Genomic DNA, 21,097 nt, shown 5'->3' with positions numbered 1-21,097 from the left:
GCTTTTACCTCAAGGCAGAATGGAGTGCTTCTTGTATAGAACTAGTCAGTGCGGTGCAAGCAGAGAGGGACGAGACCACGTTCACCTGAAAGGCTCCGGGAAGGAGTGGTTGGAGCTTTGGGAGGAGATCTAACTCTTAGCTTTAAAAAGCGTTTTCCATGTTGCTGACTGATTGCTAGAGTCACTGAATTTCAGTCTCAGCAGAGACCTGAGCTACCTCTGGTTCAGCTCTTTCATTTAGCAGAGGAGGAAATCCAGGCCCCTAGAGGTAAGGTGCACAACTGCTCAAACCGGAAGCCAGCCCCCTGACTTCCAGACCAGTTTCTCTATATGTTGATCTGTGACGTGAGGGGTTTGCTAACAACCATTTTAGGAGCTTCTACAGGAGCTGAGATTGATAAATTAGACTGTCAGGGGAACTTGGAGCCTCTGGTATTTATCCAAACAATTCGTAAGCACTAGAGTCTTAAGAACTCCAAGGGGGGGCTTCACCTGGTAGCGCAGTGGTTAAGAATCCGCCTGCCAATGCAAGGGACACAGGTTCGAGCCCAGGTCTGGGAAGATCCCACATGCCGCGGAGCAACTAAGCCCGTGCGTCACAACTACTGAGCCTGCGCTCTAGAGCCCACGAGCCACAACTACTGAAGCCCGTGTGCCTAGAGCCTGTGCTCCGCAACAAGAGAAGCCACCGCAATGAGAAGCCCACGCACCACAACGAAGAGTAGCCCCTGCTCGCCACAACTAGAGAAAGCCCGTGCGCAGCAACTAAGACCCAACACAGCCAAAAATAAATAAATAAAATGAATAACTTTATCAAAAAAAGAAAAAAGAACTCCAAGGGCACCAAACTCTAAATAAAAGTGTGCTTGGTTGTTCCAAAGTCAAGGAAGGAGGAAGCTAAGCAACAGTTCTGTGCTAGAGTTTATGTAGAACAGGAACTGAACAGGAAGCAAGCTCTGTGTAGCAGCTCTCACAATCTACACAGTTCAGACAACCACTGCCTGGGCTGCATATACCAGCCTCACCTTGGAGCAAACATTAACCAGTGAGCAACCTCGGCAGCTGGGCTAACGTTTCCAAAGCCTAGAAGGGCAGTAGCTGCAAAGCTAGCAGTAGTCTCATGATGACACCAGGCAAGGGACACTCCAGAGATCACGTTGGCAGGAAGTGATTTTGTAAGTGAGCGTTCATCTTTAAAGACCTCTCAGAAGACTGGTGTTTAAAGGGTCTGGGCAGAAAAGTGCTTGTTGAACTTGGCTTTTTCATTATTTTGAGCATATTGCTTTTTTTGGTTAATAACTCATAGCTATTCATACCAGGTTTGATTTAGTTAGGAAAGTGGAAGTTACTGATTCCCTGACCAAATATTTCCTGGTAATATCAGGCAGGTGCAGCTGTCCAGTTGTTCACTCCAGCCGAGGGCCTGAACTTGCGGGTCAGCTGCGGGCAGCAGCTCCTGAGGCACTAGGAAACCAGGAAGGCCTTTGAGCTGAGAAGGGGCTGAGGCTCACAGGAGGATTAGTCCGGCAGCGTGATATGCGGGGCAGCGTCCAAGAATGGGATGTAGGAGGTGGGAGCCTGTTAGAGGTCACAGCCCAGGCCTGTTTGTATACAGCCTGTGAGCTAAGGATGATTATTACCTCGTATATTTAGAAACCAAAACAAAGAAGACTACATGACCGAGACCAGGTGTGTCCCACGGAGCCTTAAATATTTGCTCTCTGGCGCTTTCCAGAAGTTTGCCGACCCCTGGCTTAGAACGTGTGGGGAGACAGGAGCCCGGGCCACTCCTCGCCAGCGGGAAGAGGTGGAGGAGGGCAGTCAAGGAGGGGAAAGAGACTGGAGGCCCAGGGAGAAGGGGTTTTCTCAGGGGGTGCAGCAGGGTGGGAAGCTATTATGTTTGGTAATTAGTGAGGGGAGGTGGTTTTAAAAGAACAGCATCTGCAGAGGGATAGGGTTGGGATCCAAACAACAAGGGCAGACAGTAGCCACTGATGCTCTTCATTGGTAAAAAATAATAATAATAAGGTCAGGCAGAAGCAAGTGACTGCAAGACCACTTGGAGGCACTGTCAAGACAGGGCAGATCTGAGCGCTCGTGAAGGTGTGGGGTTAAAGCCGCAGGAGGGAGGAACCCGGCGTCCGAGTAGGATGCGTAGCAGTGGCAGGTGATGCAGGCAAGAGCATGGGTCCAGGGGGCTGTCTGATGGAAGAGGAGGAGGCGGGCACCCCAGAAGATTCTGAGCCTTCCATCAGTGGGTGACCTTATGATGCGGGAGGTGAGGGTCCATGCTGAGAAGGGGCGTGGGAAGGAGACGCTCTAGAACAGCAGCTTGGGTGGGAGTGCCAGGCAGGGGCGCTGGGACGTTAGCGAGGTGAACAGAAGGATTGATTGCTGAGCAGCCGCCTAGGTGTCCGTGTCTCCCTGTCTTTCTCCGCAAGCCTCTGTGTCCCATGAGCTTGGGCCTAAAATGAGCTCAGGGGTTGCGACAGGCGGCACATTTCACAGGAACGGGGGTGGCTGTGGAGGTGTCAGGGTGTCTGCTTCCAGAATCCGGGCTGGAGATAGAGTCGTGATCCCATAAGAGCTCTAGGGGATTGGGTGAAGTTGGAAGGCTTGAGAGATGCCATTTTCCCTCGTCTGCAGATGCGCCGGGCTGGGGATGGGAGACTAGCCTTCCACGTCGGGCTCTTCTTTAGTGGAGACACACCCACGGCCCAGAAACCAGCGTGATCTGACAGCAGCCAATTGTGCTTCTGCTGCTGTTCTGTTCCAAATCGGCCAATTTATTTATTTAACCTGATGAGGGGGGCCTTTCAAGGCCAGGGTGACAGGTCCTGATCTTTGTCATCGTCTTACTGGAGGTGAGCCCTGGCACAGCTGGAATTAGTATACACAGTGTCCCAGTTGGGGGGAAGGAGTCTGTGACACAGATACTGCTGACCTACTATGTGTCGAGCACAGTGGGTACAAAAGGGCGATTGAGAAATCCCAAGTCAGTGGAGGTATTTCATAGTGAATGAAGGTCATTGGATGAAAGGCAAAGTATTTTTAGTCATGCTGTACTCTATTTCTGTCCTTCTCTGTCTTCACATCCCTTTATCATCAGCTCATGTGGGAGTGGGGAGCCTTTTGTTTGCAGGCTTGAGAAATCTAGTTCAACCTCAGTGCTTATTACAGGTTCTACACACAGTCTACACTCTAATTGGCCTTTATGTTTACTAGGATCATAGAACATCCAAGAAACCCGAATTTTTAAAACAACGTGAATTCTTTATTACTTGTCAATAGGGTGGGAAGTTAGAGAAAGGGTGTCTTGATTTCCCAGCCCTCTGCCCCTCGTCCTGCTGAGATTTAATCAGGGTGGTCCAGACGCTCTGCAAACCTAATATCCTCTTGGAATGATCTTTTATCCATACTTCGGGATAAGCAGACACTTGCAGGACAGTGGGCTGCCTCTGTGTGTCAGCTGCCTCACGTGAACAGCCCTGTGAGGTTTCACTGCACCTGAGTCAGACCTGGTGCACTTGCACTCGGTTGTCCTGGATTTCCGGGAAATTGGAGTAGGGGCTAAGCGGTAGTTTCCTTTTTACTATCTAAGAGCTTAACAAAGAAATTAATAGTGAGTAATGGGAACTGAGACTTAAACAGAAGGTGTTTTCAAGTAGTGTTAAACGTTCCAGAAGCTTTCGTTTACACAGACACACTAACGTGCTATTTATAAGTCGTTCCAGTCTATTTAAAACTGGTCCCCTCATGACCTCAGACAGACAGCGTTTCATTAGCCTAGTTGCTGCATGTGTTTAAAAGTAGCAAAACTGTGTATTTTAAAAGAAATAGTCTGTAATTCAGTCTTTTCCACTAATCCTAGGCACTCACCGCCCCCCTCACCCCAGAATGTCAATTAATGACACTTTACGCCTTTGGTTGCCTCTCGTCCTTTTATATCATGGGATCTTGGCAAATAAGTCCCTTCCTAGAAGTGTAGGCATAATGAATTCCAGGCCCTTCCGTGAGAAGCTGTTGAGAGCCTGCGGGAGAGAGCAGTTTGTGGATGCCCATGAGGATGGCTGACGACATGGCTGGTAGTCACTGCGTCCCTAAAAGACAAGTTCTTACGATTAAAAAGAATTTATATTTGCACAAAAACACTCGAAAACTGGCCTTGTTAGCTGTTGTGTTTGAAGTACTTTTTAGGCTGATCTTTCAGTCGAAAATATTTAATTACTGGGTTTTGGTTTTCTTCTCTTCTCGTCGTGGTTCATGAATTTTGCAGCCACCTCCTTTTTTTGACTAATTAAACTGAGCAGTTGTCTGTCACTACAACTTCCGCCAAACTGCGGTTATTGTTGGGTAGTAAAATAAAGAAAAACAACACTGGTCACAAAAATGTGTTCTGTCCTAAAGTACAAGATAACTAAATAACATAGAGCCTAACTGGCCTGTTACTTCTGTTCCTGGGTGTGGATTGAATTATTCAAACCTACAAAATCACGTGCTTTGATTTTAAATAACCATAAATGCATACACCGACAGAGTGAAATGTACATGTTTCTTCTCTCCTTTTTGGGGCTGCTAGTCCTGTCACACCCTCTGCCCTGGCTGAGCTGCTTGACCTGCTGGACAGGAAAGCCATCTCTTCATCCGCAGCTAAACAGGTATGTCCCCACCTCCCAAAGGGTCCGACCACCCTGCCAGCCCCGTACATGTTTTATGTGAAAGTCAAATGCCATCACTAAGTGCATTTCATCTTTGAAGTATTAAATGCTTCTAAGCGCTATTTTTATACTGAGAGGTAGAAACATTTTATTTAGCAAATGAAATAAAGCCAGTACTATGTATGACGCAGGTAATTTGCTTCTCATCTTTGCTAACCAGACGGTGTAGTTGTTTGGCTTTGCCAGGAATGTTTCCCACACATTTGTTTATGTGAAAGGTGGGCCCTGAAGCTCCTGGGGGCTTCGGCCTGTGCGCTCCCCCCGTGCCCTGTGTGGCCGACACTGCTCCCTGGCCCTTGTCCTCCGTCTCCCGTCCTCTGCAGCCTCCCACCCAGTACCAGGGGCTCGTTTGTCTTGTCACGTGGTTGCCCCTGAAAGTCAGTCTTCCAGCAAGAAGGGTGAGGCCAGACAGACTGCCTCCCACTTAGATCAAATTTAACACAGGCCCAGTGTGTGAAAACCCAGACAAAGAGCATCCTCATCAAAGGCGGCCTTCCGCCTCACCTCCAGCCCCACCTGACAGTCTCAGGTGGGCGCAAGGCCCCTGGAACTCAGAAAACTCTTACAGATAAGCACTCAGAAAGATAAAGAACACCAAGGCGGCCGCCTGATCTCGACTTGAGATATCACAGCTGTCAGTTCTTCAGCCAGTAACTTAATGTTATTTTAATGGTGCCTTTGGCGTTTAATATTTATACATGTCCTCAGTAGTGGCAGGTTACATAGTGAGGCTTTGGAAAAGCGGCTGGTTTTGGCTAATTACGAGGCACCATGGAGCATACACCCAGCTCTGTGCTGTGAAACTGGGGATAGGACCTAATAAAGGTTCTGTTTACCCACCACCAAGTGAGGCTGTCAAGTATAGGGACTGCGCCACGTTTAGGAAAGGGTTTTGGTTGCCTGGATGTCAGAGGAATACAAATGTTTACGAGAGCGCTCAGCAGTAGCAGAATGATTAGATGGCCGGAGGGCAGAAAGAAACTGTATATACACATAAGAGCAAATGAATTGTTGCATTTCAAACCAAAGAGGGAAAAAACCTTCCCCTTCCTACTCCTCCTGCCCCAGCAAAGAAAACCTAGTGCAGATAATATGTTAGGTTCAGAGGGGAGAAACTAGAACTGCCGGGGGATGCTGACAGCTGGGTTCAGATAGAGATAGAGACATTTTTGGATTCTGTTGGCTTCTAGCGTGTTTAAAGGAGGTGGGGTGAATCCTGGCTTCTGTAAGGCAATCACAGAACCAAAATAAAAGTCTGATTGTGTGTCCCATGAGGGCGTCTCCCTTATACACCATTGCCTTAGGGGATTTGCTTTTTAATTTTTCTACCTTGTTCTGTTTTTTTAAAAAATCACTGATTTTCTAGTGGGAAAAAAATGGTATTTGTTCATTGTAACAACTTAAGTAATGCTGAAAAATATAAAGATTTTCCAGTTCTACCACCTTGAAATAACTACCATTAATACTGGGTGAATGGGACTTCCCTGGCCGTCCAGTGGTTAAGACTCTGCGCTTCCATTGCAGGGGGTGCAGGTTCAACCCCTGCTCGGGGAACTAAGATTCCACATGCTGCACGGCGTGGCCAAAAAATTTAAAAAATTAAAAAAAAAATATTGGGTGAGCATCATCCCAGGCAGCTTCCTGTGCACACATAGAGTTAGCAGGGTGGATTGTGGGCTGGGCAGACAGGAGGTTAGAAAAATAAGGCTTTTGAAAATAAGAGGTTTTAGTATACTGTTTTTTAGTTTTATTTTTTAAGAAGCCTACAGTTCATTGGTTTTTAGTATAGTCACAGGTTATAACCATCACCACTATCTAATTCCAGAACATCTTCATCACCGCAAAAACATAACCCTGTATCCAATTAGCAGTTTCGCCCCATTAACCCCTTTTACCCTAGGCAACTGCTAATCTACTGTCTGTCTCTATGGGTTGGCCTCGTCTGGACATTTAAGATAAATGGACTCATACGATCTGTGGCCTTTTTTGTCTGGCTTCTTTCACCTAGTGTCATGTTTTCAAAGTCCATCTATGTTGTGTCAGTACTTCATGCCTTTTTATGGCTAAAGAGTATCCCATCGTGTGGGTAGAACCACATTTTGTCTACCATTCATCAGTAAGTGGACACTTGTGTTGTTTCCTGTTTTTGGCTCTTATGAATAATGCTGCTGTGAACATACATGTACAGGGTTTTGTTGGCGCATATGTTTTCAAATTTCTTGGGGCTGTACCTATAGGAATGGAATCTCTGGGTCATGTGGTAGTTGTATGTTGAACATTTTGAGGACCTGCCAGACTGTTTTCCAAATGGGCTGCACCATTTTACAGTCCCGTCAGCAGTGTGTGAGGGTTCCAGTTTCTCCACATCCCCGCCAGCCCTTGTAATTGTCCTGCTTTTTGGTTGTAGTCGTCTCCTAGTAGGTGTAAAGTAGTAGCTCGTGGTGGATTGATTTGCATTTCCCTGATGACTAATTACATTGAGCGTCTTTTTTATTTTTAGAGTCTACTGTAAAATGTAACACATAAATGTGTTATAATTATTTTTTACTGAATTTGACAGAGGAATCCAAGTAGGCCTTAGGTTTTAGAAACCCTGTGAGGCAGAAGGACTCTGGTTCCATTGGTTACTGGTGTTTCCTCTGACAGAACTGGAAGAGGTCCTACTAGTGACTGAATAACCAGGAGATGAGAAAGAAAGTTGACTGAGAAAATGACTCCTAAGGATGACAGATACGCAGAAAGAGTCATCCTGCCCTGAGAACGTTCTGAACTCCAAAGACTCTCCCACTTTACGTCTAATTTATTATTAATCCACCTCTTGCCATCCGGCTCTCCTTTCCATGACTGGCCATTATTTTCATCCCTGACACATTTCACTGCACCTTGCCCCCAGGTGTCCCAACAGTGCTTCTGAGGTTTACAAACCTCATCCTCTCAGCTCCCTGGGCCCCAGGGGAGTTGAGAGGTTGCTGCCGTGAGGCAGCCCTGTCTTTTAGAAACAGAAGCTCAAAGATTATTTATCACCATGAGCAAACTCCTGGTAACTGTAGACAAAAGCACCCGGGCTCCTCTCACAGGATCCGGTTCTGTCTAATGAAGTAGCCCCTGTCTCCTCCCCCTCACCAAGGACAGGGCACACCAGACTCCCACCTGCAGAATCACAACACCCCTGCGGCTAGCATGCCAGGGTCCTGAGCCTCTGGGGACTCGGAGGCCCCGGGCGTCGTCCAGACTGCTGGCCAGCCAGGCCCCGGGGGAAATCACCCCAGATGCCTACGTGTCTCCTCTGTGCGAGCCTGGAGTAAGTGCAGACGGTCCACCGTCTCCCAGGGATTGTCCCTCTAGTGCTTCCTGTGGGACCAGGCTGGACAGGGATTCCACAGAGATGGAAGTCGAATTTTAACATGCGAGTGTGCCATTTAAGCAATTTCCTCCTGTCTACTTTGGGGTCTACTTTAAACAGAAATCACCAAAAACCTTTTAATATAGAAAATGTTACATCGTGCAGTAAAACTTACGAATGATTTGATGTCTTTTTCTCCGTTTTAGTGCGTCAGTTCTTTGCACATTTTCCTGTGCCCTGCTTCTCTTAAGGGCCTAGATTGACGTCTGTGCCTTTCTAGAAGAATGACGTTTCGCGATACTTGCCTTTGCCCAGAGGGACCCCCTCTCTGTCTGTCACCACTCCCTCCCTGCCCTCTCCCTGGAACAGGTCTTTCCGCCACCCTCTGACCCTGGAAGCCCCAAACAGGCGGGGACAGGCCAGGAGCCTGTGTGCTCTCCTTTTGTCCTTCCCTCCAGATTCTTTAAAAATAGCTTTAGCTAGAGAAATGGTTGGGTAGTAGTTAGGAGGGCGTGTGCTCAGTCACCAGGAACTGAAGCCTGAGTTTCCACCGCATGCGTCAGAGCTGGCTTCGGTGGTGGGGGTGTGATCGGGGGTCCCCAGCTTGCAGCACTCCCTACCCCGGTGGCCATTTATTAACCCAGATGACCGGCCCTGCACCAGGACCCCCTTGTGATGCGGTCTGTCTTGGGTGAGCAGCTGCAGGCCTGGGAGGTGCACTCCTGGCCAGAAACAATTGCACTTCGATAGCACTTCCCAGGGTGGTGATTAAACACAGACAAAAGCTGAGGATTTATGCCGCAGCACGAGGTTGGCAAGCACAGAGCCACGATGTTTGCAGCCAGGAGGCCGGGGGAGGCCGCAGAGTCTGGCCTGGAGGCGGCCGGGCCCCGTATAGTGGCTCCCGCCCTGCTGGGCTACAGCCAGGAGGGCACAATCTGTGCCTTAAATAGGAACAAGCAGAGGATTGGATTCTGGAATCCACTGTGTCAGCCCAGGGGTGCTAACTGGGGAAGTGAGTAAGCTGGTGTGTTCTAACTCTGGGAGTGGGAGAACCCTGCAGCCACCGGGCACTTGCTCCTGGAGGCTGCTGAGGTGTGCTTCCCTAGGTCACTCCTTGGTACCCCTCCCCACTCTCTCAGGGAGCAGCCAGCCTCTCTGCATGTAAAAGCGTCGTCCCAGCATTGTCCTGCTTTTCCTTCTGAAAGGTGTGGTTTGGCCTTGGTCCCTGACTGCCTCAATTGCCTTCATTCTTGTTATTTTGGCCCAAGCAGATCCAACCAGTGTTTGGGCCTGTCGGGTCCCAGGTGTACTGGGTGCCAGGCAAAGGCTGACCCCTGGGCGGCCAGCTCAGCTCAGCTCTGCACTTTCAGCCGCAGTGGCTGCAGGGGCCTGTGACCGCCAGGCGTTCAGCTCCTCCCAGGCCTGGGCTGCAAGCAGCATCCACACCTGCCGGGCTTTCCTGTAAAGAGTTGCTGTGTAGCTTCTCATCAATCACTCTTGCAGGTGACTTCTGTTATAAGCTAGGGATCTGGTCTCTCTTGGGATCTCCATTCTCTCTTCCTGAATGTTGGACATTTTCAACTAGAAACTTTTTTAGGAGACTCTGCAGATGAACAAAATAAACACTGGTCCGAATCTACCAGTAGGGGGTCATTTAAGTAAATCATGATGAATATTGGATTTTTTTGTTAATACAAGAAAGTACTTCTGTAATCAGTGAAACAGAAGCAGGTTACAAATTGTATATGTGCTGTGATCACAATTATGTTACAAAACAGAAAGAAAACCATGAAAGGGAAAATACTAGAATACTAACATTGGTCACCTTGAGGGGATGGGAATTGGGTAAGATTTCTCTTTGTCTTTTCTGTATTTCCTTCCTTATTTTCTACAGTGAACACATATTAAATTTTATAATTAGGAGCAATGTTTTAAAATTGTAAGTCTTATTCAAGAGAAATAACTCTATCAGGGAAAGGGGGCAGAGAAGCTCTCCAGACGCTGAGTCTTATCCGCATCACAGATTGTCTGTTCTCCGGTTCCTGTGCTGTGGGCACGCCATCAGTACGTCCGCTGAGGGCAGGGGAGGTTCTTACCCGCTGTGCGCCCCTTTCTCCTCAATGCCTTTCTCATTGTTGGCTGAATACACATTTGAAGAATTGAGTTGGAGGCACTTATGTTCAGTATTTTTCTAAGAGCGGGGACAGGTCTGCGTACGCGGCCAGGGCTGTGTGGTGATCGCCAGAGTGTGCCCTGTAGGTGCGCTTCCGGAAGGACGCCCCAGACGCCTCTGGGCCACGGTCACCGTGGGCGCCCGACAGCCAAGGTGAAGGCACACTGCTCTGGGCAGAGGGGCTCCTGGCTGGAAAGTGCTCAGTGCTGACTGCTGGCTGAGATGGAGGCTAACGGGATCCCCTCCCCTTCCAGCTCACACTAGAGAAACAGGCACTGTGGAAAACTGCCCTGGGACACCCCTTCTTTACAAATGTCTTCCTGTTTTTCCAACTTTATTAAGTGTGGGAATTGGTTATCTCTTTAAGTAGAAAAATACCCACACCGTCAACTGCTCATTATCCTAGCCAGGTTCCGAGCCACATCCACCTGTGGGGATGGATGTGGTAAGCCTTGGGCCCCAAGGATTGTGATTTATGTTTTTCGTTATTTTCCATTCTGTATCTTCATTATGGGCTCCTCTCTCGCCCCCTCCCTGAAAAAACTCCCGTTTCCCAGCAGAGGCCAAGTTTTCATGACCCCCTCTAAGTGCAGTGGTTCCCTTTTGCAGCCCGTGTGGCCCCATCCTTCACCAACATGTCACCGCAATTAATTAATTCAGTGGCACTCCCGTCAGCAGGGGCCCTGTGAGTGATCATCTTCTCACACTCCCCGCCCTCCCTGCTGTGCCCTTGGAGTCGGCGAGTGGGGACGACCCGTCTCCGCCAGCGTCTCCACCGGCAGGGTCTCGGGCTCTGTTCTGAGGGCACAGCTCGGCGCGGGGAGGCCCCGGGTGTGTCTGCATGCAGCTGGGAATCCACTGACTGCTCTTCCACCCCAGCAAGTGGAGCTGGCAGAAGAGCTGACCCCGCCCCTCTCTGCCCGCAGGTGTTTCAGGAACTGTGGAGGAGTAAGGGCAAGACCCCAGCACAGATCGTTGCAGAAAAGCAGCTTGAACTGATGCAGGATGCAGAGGCGCTGGAGCAGCTCTGCCGCTCCACGCTGGAGGCGCATCCTCAAGTGGTACTTAGCCCCTCGGGGGAAGGGGGTCTTCACGCGCAGCGGCAGGTGGGCAGGGGGTCGCCGGCAGAGGCCCAGGGCCAGGGCCGCCTGAGGACTCAGCCAGGAGCCCCTCTGCTTCTCCCCCTTGCAGCCCAGCGGTGCTTCCTAATAATGGTTGGCCCGGTTTCATCAATAATCCCCCAGTTATTTTTGTCAGTTTTAAGCTAGAATCAAGAGATGAAATTAGGTGACTATTGGAAAAATACAGCTTTTCCTAGAAGGAAAATCACCCCCTGGAGCTTGATCTCATGGAGTTTCGGTTGAAGGGGGTGTTAGCAAGTTTCGACCTCCCAGGCCTGCGGCCCTCTCCCAAGGTTGCCGAGCTCTGCTTTGTAAGAGGACCTCGCTATCAGGAAGCAGCAGGCAGCACTGCACAGGGGCAGAGACAGGGAAACACTTCAGTTCCGTGCCTTTGAGAGCTGGGAAGAAAGGCAGAAGGGAAAATTATTTGTAAATTACGGAGAAAATCCTTGACAGGAACATAGCTGGAAATCAAGTCATTCTGTGTTCTGAGCGTAGAACACAATAGAAGAGCTAAAATGAGGCGCATCCCTCCCTCCCCAAGTCTAATCATATTGTCCAGAGAGATTTTTCAGTGGGGAACAAAATTGCTAGCATCCCTTTCAGAATGATACCACCTGCCCATCAGCTTGCGGGGACACTAACAGCTCTGTAAAGAGCTCTCGATAAGGAAAATGAGCTTGTGCAGGGTCTTGGCAATCTCCATCTTCCAGCCTCATCTGGAGTGACTGATAAAGACACACTTTTAGTTTCAGACTCAGAATGCAGCACTGCGCAGATGCTCGCAGACGCTGTTGCCGATCAGAAGCAGGAGGTCGGGCGGGTGGCCCTGACGCGGTGGCTGTTTGACAGGCACTCAGCGCCCCCTGCCCCGGCCCTTCCAGCCTGCCAGCCAGGCACTCCCCCACCCAGATGCTCGGGGAGCGTTGCCATCTCGTGGCTTTGTCTTCTAGCGAACGAGCTTCTTGGCAGGGAGTCAGGGGAGGAGAGCCTGCTGAGCCCCCGGAGGGTCAGGGGCTTCACGATCCGGCACCCGGGTCCCGTGCACCGGCTTCTCAGCTGTGACGCGTCACAGTCCTCCTCACTCCCTTCGAATCAGGAGGCGGGGTAGCAGACACCTCCTTTGCCAGGAGCCCAGAAACCTCCTCCGAAGGTCACCGCCTCCCCTTTTTCCTTTTCTCATTCTGTATCTAATACAGAAAAAAGAAACTGAATTTAAGTTTCCATAAACGTAAGCTTGATTTAAGATTTTTAGGCGAGAGCCTCTATTTTCTCCTCTAAAATAATTTGTCTTTAAAGGTCACGGATGTAAAGAAGGGAAACCCCAGGGCCATAAACAAACTGATCGGGTTGGTCCGAAGAGCGACTCTCGGCCGAGCAGATCCGACGGTGATAAAGGAGGTGCTGGAGAGGCAGCTGTCGTCGTGACGGGTTTGGGTCCCCCTGCCACGGCCGGGCTGGAGCCTGTGCGCTGACGTCCTAGGCCCCAGCCAGACGCCCCGCCTGACCTGCGCCTTGAGGTGCAACCTCCACGCAGACCAGGCCTGGCGCCGTTGCTTCATCGACATCACACGCTTCCGGGGGAGGTGCAGCAGTGGTGAGAAACAGCACGTCCTAGTGCGCAGTGACGCCAAGCTCAGTGCCACATGCTGTTTCAGATACTGTCACCACCCTAGGAAAACGTTTCATTCCGCAGGTCCCTCAACAAATATTTTTAAGCACGTGCTAAGGGCCGGGCGTTGTTCCAGGTGCTGGGGATTAGCAATGATGAAGAGAGGCCGTGATCTGGATGCAGTATTTTGTTTGCGGCGCTCTCATTAGTCTTAGTACCAGGAATGTATTCTCCCATCCACTGAGTAAAAGTGATGTTGCCCATTCAATGCCCAGGGATCCCAGAAGGCAGAGGTCTGAGAATAAATGATTTATTTATTTTTTTGGTAAAAAAAGACAACAGAAGTTTTCAAATAAATTTAATGAATAAAATTTATGCTGAAACATCACATAAAAAATTAACTTACACGTCGAAGATTGTGCAGTGGACAAACCCCCCTCCCCACCCTCAGACCGAAAAGTTTTAAAAGGCGAAAAAAAAAGCTGTAACATTGAACTGATTTGTTTTGCCTGGAAAGAATAAGATGGTAAGCTAGTAAATCAAAACCTTGACCTTTAACGGTAACTGTGGTACAGTTAACAGTAGTCCATGGAGGCTGCGTTGCCCTCACCCCTGTTCTCGTGGCAATAATACTATTTCTCTGTCGCACTGGGGCACCCCTTTGTTCACTGCACGCCTTTGTTACCTCTGACTCACAACACTAAAGACCAGTTTTGCAAGTGCTGTTTTTTAAAAGCACATGTCAAATAAACTATGACATAAAAGAAAATCATTGGAGGCCCTGATTTTACACTGAATTCTCTCTTGTACTAAGAAGAGCACAAACACTTCCGTCATGAACGGTGCTCCAGTGGTAGCTGGGGACCCGGAGAAGAGTCACCAGCTTAGCAGCTCATGGTTCCTGGTTGCAGACGATCGCTCAGGACTTCCCTAACTAGGAGTAAAGAGAGGACTGCCCCTCTTCCCAGCCAGAAAAGCAGGGACCAGTCATCTGGCTTATTTCAGACAAGCATGAAGAGGTAAGGTTTTTGAAAAAACTAACTTTTTTAAAAATGAGTGACTTAGAAGTGTTAAGAGAATACGGTACGTTACATCACCCAGGAAGCCGCGTGCCGCTCGCGCATCCCGTTGCAGTACTGAAAACTCCTGGGCCTGACGGTAAAACATTTTCATCAAACCTCTTTTCGAGAGAGAAAGGCAGAGCCAGTTCCCACCCCCCCACCCCGTGGCTCCTGAGTCTGGAATCTGGCGGGATCATGATTTTGTAAGAAATGATAAGATTCAGTTTTGTTTTACAAACTCCATTTTCACCAGAGGTCTGGCTTCTTGGTCATCAACCCTTACAGAAAGCACTGGACGATCTTTCCAGACCATTTTAAATCAAGGGCTTACTTAAGTGGGGTCTGGGAGGGGCGGGGACAGCCAGATGAAGGCCATTTACCAACAATATCACGTCATATGTAAACCGTCTTATGGACTGATCATTTCGGGAGAAAAATGCCATTGCTGGGGTCGGGGGTAGAGGGAGGGTGAAATGGGTAAAGGGGGTCAACTATGTGGTGGCAGACAGAAACTCAGCCTTTGATGGTGAATACACTGTAGTGTATGGAGAAGTCAAAATATAATGTTATACACGTGAAACATATGATGTTATAAACCAGTTACCTCAACACACAAAGAAGCACTGGATCTTTACAATGCTAACTGTCATCCAGCTCTGACAATTGCCTGTGGTCTTGAAGGCCCACTTCTGAAATCCCAAAAATGAGATTGTGTTCTTGTAACTGCTCATAGAAAGAAAAAAACATATCAAAGCACAGCTCAGATATCTTACCTGGAACCTGACTAGATATTCAAAATATATGTTTATCTAACACCCTAAGAAATTCACAAAGTATGGCTCTACTTGTAACTGGGCTTCAGTGAAATACAGTTTTAAATACATTTTTGCATGATTGTGAATTTAGTCTGGTTCTCTGTTTGCTATTCAGGGGGAAATCTCATTGAAATGTATGCGTTGGCACCACAGGTGAAGCCAGTGCCATCTGTCACTGGAGCCCACACACCTGGAGGCTGGGAGGGCAACGTGCTGGAAGACTGGCTCCCCCGGGTGCCCTGTGGCTTAAGGAGGAGGTTGGTTGATCGGCTGGTTCTGGGGGGAGGGGAGGGGTGGCAGCCGCAGCACTCGGCATGCTACCTGGCACAGGATCCGTTTTTAGCAAAAGTTCATTAAGTTTATAAAGCAAAATTAATGGACAACCTTTTGTGGGAGTCCCTCTGTATGAGAGGTGGGTGCTGCCATCCACTAGGCTTTTAAACTCTGGGTCTAGGAAGGAGCTTCTTGACTCTGTCCAGGCTTATGCATCAAGGTGGGCTTCTGTTCCCATCTTTTAAGATGTAGACAACCCAGGGAAAAAAAACTTGTCATTATTTATACCAAGTTAAGGGTGTGTTTAGCTGAGCTCCCTCCATCCCTTCTTTTTGGTAATTACGGCTAATCTGGAAGAAGGCTATGAATTGTTTTCAAGTAAACACTCTCCTAGAGCTTTGCGTTGGTTGGTTAGTTCAATATATAGCTTACGGCCAGGACCCACAATCCATATTGTATTTTTCATGTCTATTGAATTTAGTCGCATAATTTCAAGGATGCCACATAGGACTATTTGAAAAAAAGACTAGATCTATATGAAAGGCCATGTTATTTTACCCACCACCAAAAGCAGCATGGAAATGGCTGTCACGCCTCTTCAGTAGATTTTAGACAAATTGCATTTGTGGATTATTTGTGAACAGAGCGGACCCTCGATGGTGAGATGGAAACCGCTGATTGAAATCCTCTCTTGTTGTCTCCCTTCGTCAGACGTCTTAGCAAAAATCATTTAAGTAATATTGTCAACACCAAATAATCTCCTTTAAAATATCTGCAGGGCAAAATGGTACCTCGTTACAGGTGGGCCTTTTCTAGACTTGTCCCAGTAAAAAGTCAGCTGCTGCCCTAAGAAGCACAGACTTCCGCAGCCTCAGCTCCATGAAATGCACAATCTGGCCTAAGAGCTGCCGTAAGCCTTGTCAGGTTCGGAAAGCACACGGTAAATCTAAGCCTCCCCAAAGATGCCTGAGATATGTATGGAACGCATGCGGGCAGACCCTGCTGGCGACCTTGTCCCTTGTGTGGGTGACAGGAACAAACTTCACCGTGATGACAGGACAGGAGGGGCATTCCCAGCTAAAATCGGCCCCTGTCTTAGGATTCCAAGTGCAGAGGCCAAAGAACTTTGCCCCTGTCCCTCTGGTCCCTACAAAGCCTCAACGAAAATCTCTCACTGAAGCCCCCGTTTATCCAGTTAATGAGCTGCCAGGATGATCTGTCCTCCAAAACAAGTAACGGCCTAATAAACGCCTGAACATAGAGAGGATTTACTGAGGCAAAATTATCCCGAAAACAATGCTCAGTCTTTTGAGAGCTCTTTCTAAAGCGTTAGGTTTATGTCGATCATTCAAAAAGGAAAAAAAAAGTCAGCTCCATTTTCTTAAAATGTTTCCTCCGTGATGTGATTTAAGAAATGGAGTATCAACCGGTTTGACAGTGTTCTGTCTTCAGCTGTTATCTGATGGAGAATGAGTGTTGTGTGATTTACAGTCTGACGGCTGAAGCGAGAAGGGGCCGAGAATATCTTCTTAACGACTTAAAGCGTTGTGGCCTCAGCTACAGAGGGCTGCTGTTCAGGAAGAGCTAATACCCCAAAGCTGGCTGGGACGCGAGGGGAGCCACGAATTACCCCGGCCTGGACAGTGACTCGAAGTAGCACATGCAGTAATAGCTGTCCCGCAATAAAGTGTTTCATAAAAATGGCCAAGGGTGCCAGCCATCTCAGTAACTACACGGCTGGTAGTTAGCAATTACATTGACCCATCCCTGCGTGAGGGCTGCGTGTGCGCTGCAGACATTCACCATCACACCGGTGCCACGTCCCACCCCCGCCGGGGCCGCACTTCCCAAGGAGAGCAGCCCAGGCACACTGACCCACGTTCAGAACGGGCAGCCTACCCACAACCCCAAACCTCTGAACACAGCTGGAAACCCACTCACACTGACCCTGGCAGCCAGGCTGATTCCGAGACATCAAAAATGACTTTCAACCCCGAGTACCATGGGCTGCCCAAAATGAACAGGTAACCTGAACAGTCACGTATCCTGTCTCTAGATCCTACTCATAAGAGGATGCTCTCCTGACAACACCCTGGAGCCAGGATGTCTCAATGGACTGAAAATCAACAACTGCATCAGACCTAAGTAAAAGCCACTTGATGAGGAAAAGGTACCCCTGAGGACCCGCGGAAGAAGTGAATGCGTCCTCCCTACACGTGACAGAGGCATCGATTCCAACCCCAGCTCGTCAAAGTATTTTACTAAGTCAAGTGGGGACCATTTCACAATTCCTCTAAATACCAGGGAAGGAAAGGAAGTACCTACTAATAAAACCACATCTCTGAATGGTTACTCCATTTCATGTCTGGGAATCTAATTCACTCCATAAAACTGTATTTTAGGCTAAACTCGACCTGGAATCGCTTTAAAATTTTAAAAACAAACATTTTTAAACATTTGGCCACTTCCAAAAATCAGTTTTAAGTATCCCAGTGCTCTCCTATATTTTGAAGCACAAAATCCACTCTACCTAGAACTTTACGTCAGACTCTGAGTTATGAATCAAGGTGAAGGATGTGCTCCAGGAACCCGTGACTCACCTCCGCTGCCCGGGGCCACCAGGCTCGACACAGCGACGCCAACCTCAGGGGCCGCACCGAAGCCCGTGTGCGCTGCGTCCTGGGGGCCTGTCGCATACAAAGGCATCCGCGCACTGGCACATTTAGAGCATGCCAAGTATCGTTCAAAATCCTTCCCCAAACCCATCGCAAAAGAGATTTCTAAGGGTGTCACCCATTACTTTATGACTAGAACATTCTACTTCATTACCGAGACTTTTCCCATCAAGGAATTCCCATCGCCACCCCCTGCTGTTCAGTATCTTCCTATCTGCCTAGATCAATGTTCATTCCTCCAAACCCCCCAGGATTTGTTCTTCTCCTATTTTAGCTTCCGGTTTCTGCTGTGTTCCCTCTCGCATGTCCACACCACCCCCAAACCATCCTTAACCTAACCCACCTGGCTGTTCCCCTCAACTGCATGGGTTCACCAGTTCCCTAGAATATATTTCCAGGCCCATCTTCTGACTTCATTTTGAGAAACGCCGGGCTCAGTACTCTGGTGGGGGGCTGCAGTGGTTTCAGAAACCGGAACCAGCATCCACCTCCAAATAGGTTGGGTTGTCATGTGGGTTTGCTACCAGCACCCCACCATGGGAGTTAGTTAGTTAATTTTCCTGCCTCTCACCCCACACCGGTCATCTCTGTCCTCCTTTAAAGCAAATCTACTTTTTTTATAACTACCTACTTAAAAAAATACTCTTTCCCAGAAGATGCCTTCCACAAAGGGGACTGTGGTTTTCTATAATAGAGCAACATGGACTCAAGGAGAAGAATCGACACCATCACCAGATAATGGAGAGACGTGGAAATCAGACCAGAAAGCTGAAGAATACGGCTCTCAGACGTGACTTTAGCTTCCTATATACCTGGTGAGTCCAAACTGGAAGATACATACTTGTGCAAAGCAAAGTTGGAGGATAATACATTACAGCTGAAACTCATCTTCTGTTCCTTTCTCTCCATCTCTGAGCCACTGACTTTTCCAGTAGAGACACTTACGCAAGTGCAAGTGGATGTCGGGAAGCCAGGAGCAGGCCAGTCCGCTGGGCCTCGCACATTCTGGCTGCTGCACCGCAGCCGGGCAAACCATCTTTCAAGACAGACAAGTTTGAAGTCAGAAATGTACAACGAATCACTATCTGGTTCCTTGCCTAGACTTGCAAGCACCGCGAAGCGGGACTCCTGAGAGCCACCCAGCCCCAGCCAGAGCTCCTGAGGCTTCATTCCAGGACTGGCTCACTCGCTGCAAGATCCCTGAAACACAAAAGGCAGCCTCGGCTCTGCAGCGTCTCAGATGTGCTTCTCTCCTCCACGCCCTTCCTGTACTAGGGCCTGATTGATTAAAACCAAACCAGTGCTCCTGAGGCACCACCACCAGCCCTGTGACCACCCCCGGGGCTCAGCAAGATGCCCACAGAAAGAACAGAGACCCGGGGCTTCCAATTTCCTTCCAAACCAGGTGTGTGTGGGGGGGGGCGGGGGGGGGGTCACCCTGCTTACGTGCTTCTCACCTACCCACAGTACAGGAGAGTGGAATCTAATATCCATGAATATCAGTCGTCTATTGTCTCGTTCTTTTTTAGCCCACAGTTATTTTGTGTGTTTGCCCCTCTCTCTGTGGTAGGAAGGCCATGGCTCTAAGTATAATTACACCTGGCAGAGCAGGCTGCAGAGCAGAGAGGCACTAATACATCACGGTGGGGCCTCGTGATGAACCCCATGACTCAGAAGGCAGCGTTTCTGTGTGGAGTGAGGCCCCAGCAGGCACTTGGCTTGGCGGGGCTCCCCGCGACCTGTTTGCCTTTGCATCCTGGTTCCCTAAGTGGCTGTACAGTTCCTGTTTCTCTACAAAGTGCAACATATTAGAAAAAGCAAACAGATTTTAAAATAATTACCAAGGTTTGTACAGATTGTATTTAGTTTACTTTTATCCTTTCCCCCACACCATACCCCTCCAAAAAAACCCACTATGGGACAGTGTCACAGATGAACCAGTTTGTTTTTCATAAAACACTTAAAAAAATAATGATGGCTGTCTTCTTACATAAGCATATACCACGCTTTGTTCACACCGATCAACGTCCTAAAAGCCAAAGTAACATTTTGCATAGGCATAGTTCATCTTGTGCAAATCTTACTAAAATAAGGCTATTTTCAGTGTTTGTTTAGGTAGTGATACACTGAGCAAAGAAAGCTCTCGAGCAACAAGAACGTTTCCCTGTATTCCAAATTCTCTCCAACTACCTCTGACTTCCCAGGCAGAGAGCTGAGACCAGTGGATTTGCCTGCACTGTAAGGCAACACGTGTTGGGCGGAATACAAGTCTTGGAAGTAAAATGCAAAGGGACGGATGCTGTGTGCTTGTGTGACGGAGGCAAGAAGGGCTCCATCTTTATTCTTCTCTTAATAAGAAGACGGAAGCCACGACGCAGAAGGCCACAGGGGCAGGTGTGCGTTCTTACGTGCTGTTGAAGAGCCTTCTGAGGTGGGCACCTCCAGAAATCACTGCCTCCCGGTGTTCGCTGGGTGTGATCTAAGCTGCAAGCTGAGTGACTCCGAGGGATGGGAGAATAAGGACCAAGAACTCTGAGGAGGAAAAACTGAGCCAAGACTTAGATTCTAGGGGGTACAAGGTGGGAAGATGCGGCTGGGGAGAGGAGGCGCACAGAAAACCCCCCTCCCCACGTATCAAGTATCGTCAGGAAGTCTCAAAGTAGAGGTGTCTGTAAGCAGCTTTGCATTTAACGTTCAGTCACGGCACTAAAACCTTAAAAAAACAAGAACCTCTATTTGAAAAGAAAAAGCTAACAGTAGCTGTCATCCGAGTCACCCAGGATCTTGCAGCAAAGAATGGAGTGTTCCTGGGCCAAGGCAGCCAGCTCCTTCAGGAACTCGGGGAAGAGGGCGGCCGCCAGCATGGTGTCCCGCACGGGCGGGGGCAGGCTGGGGGGCACCCCGGCCACCTTGGCTCTGTTTGTCAGGAAGGGCTGAAGCACTCGTGGGGGCCCATCCAGAAAACTCCGGCCGCTCCCTGTCCTGGAGGCGTCCTGAACAGGATCTGAAACTAGAAGGAAGACAGCCATGGTGATCCTCCAGAGCCCTTTCCGCCCACCCCTTAAATGAAGTGTGTGTGTTGGGGGTGTGTGGAGTGTCTCGTGCGGGTTCAGCTCCCGCTCTGACTGGAGTCTCAGGGCACGGCCCCCAGTGCCCCCCTCACACCACTCTGAGACACACGGATCTGCCCAGATCAGCTCCAGCACTGGGCATGTGACATGAGAGTTTGATCCCAAATCCTGTAGGAGGGCCTTCATGTAGAAACTGTGGCAAGAATATGGGTTTATCAAGAACCCTCCCCGC

At 49.0% G+C, this 21,097-nt stretch overlaps 2 protein-coding genes across 25 annotated transcripts in view; one reads left to right on the top strand and one right to left on the bottom strand.

The window, feature by feature from the left end:
- The window catches only part of GATB (glutamyl-tRNA amidotransferase subunit B), an 81,719-nt gene extending 62,428 nt beyond the window's left edge, over positions 1–19,291 (top strand). For 2 of the 11 annotated variants that reach the window (XM_060147780.1, XM_060147769.1), the window contains 5 exons: positions 4,580–4,658; positions 11,164–11,298; positions 12,658–15,103; positions 17,176–17,289; positions 18,489–19,291. In XM_060147780.1, coding sequence (XP_060003763.1) covers positions 4,580–4,658; positions 11,164–11,298; positions 12,658–12,786 — 343 coding nt within the window. In that variant the 3' untranslated portion in view covers positions 12,787–15,103; positions 17,176–17,289; positions 18,489–19,291. Of the gene's footprint in view, positions 1–4,579; positions 4,659–11,163; positions 11,299–12,657; positions 15,104–17,175; positions 17,290–18,447 lie in introns of all 11 variants that reach the window. The other 9 variants (XM_060147779.1, XM_060147773.1, XM_060147774.1 and 6 more) reach the window with 9 other exon arrangements.
- Positions 13,359–21,097, bottom strand: part of FHIP1A (FHF complex subunit HOOK interacting protein 1A) — a 282,286-nt gene continuing 274,547 nt past the window's right edge. For 13 of the 14 annotated variants that reach the window (XM_060147755.1, XM_060147757.1, XM_060147754.1 and 10 more), the window contains one exon: positions 19,629–20,804. In XM_060147755.1, coding sequence (XP_060003738.1) covers positions 20,545–20,804 — 260 coding nt within the window. In that variant the 3' untranslated portion in view covers positions 19,629–20,544. Of the gene's footprint in view, positions 18,831–19,628; positions 20,805–21,097 lie in introns of those variants that run through there. The other variant, XM_060147763.1, reaches the window with a different exon arrangement.

Source organism: Lagenorhynchus albirostris, chromosome 4 (genome assembly GCF_949774975.1).
Source record: "Lagenorhynchus albirostris chromosome 4, mLagAlb1.1, whole genome shotgun sequence".
NCBI lineage: Eukaryota > Metazoa > Chordata > Mammalia > Artiodactyla > Delphinidae > Lagenorhynchus > Lagenorhynchus albirostris.
The sequence above is the reverse complement of the archived record's forward strand: the minus strand, read 5'-3'. Positions and strand labels throughout refer to the sequence as shown.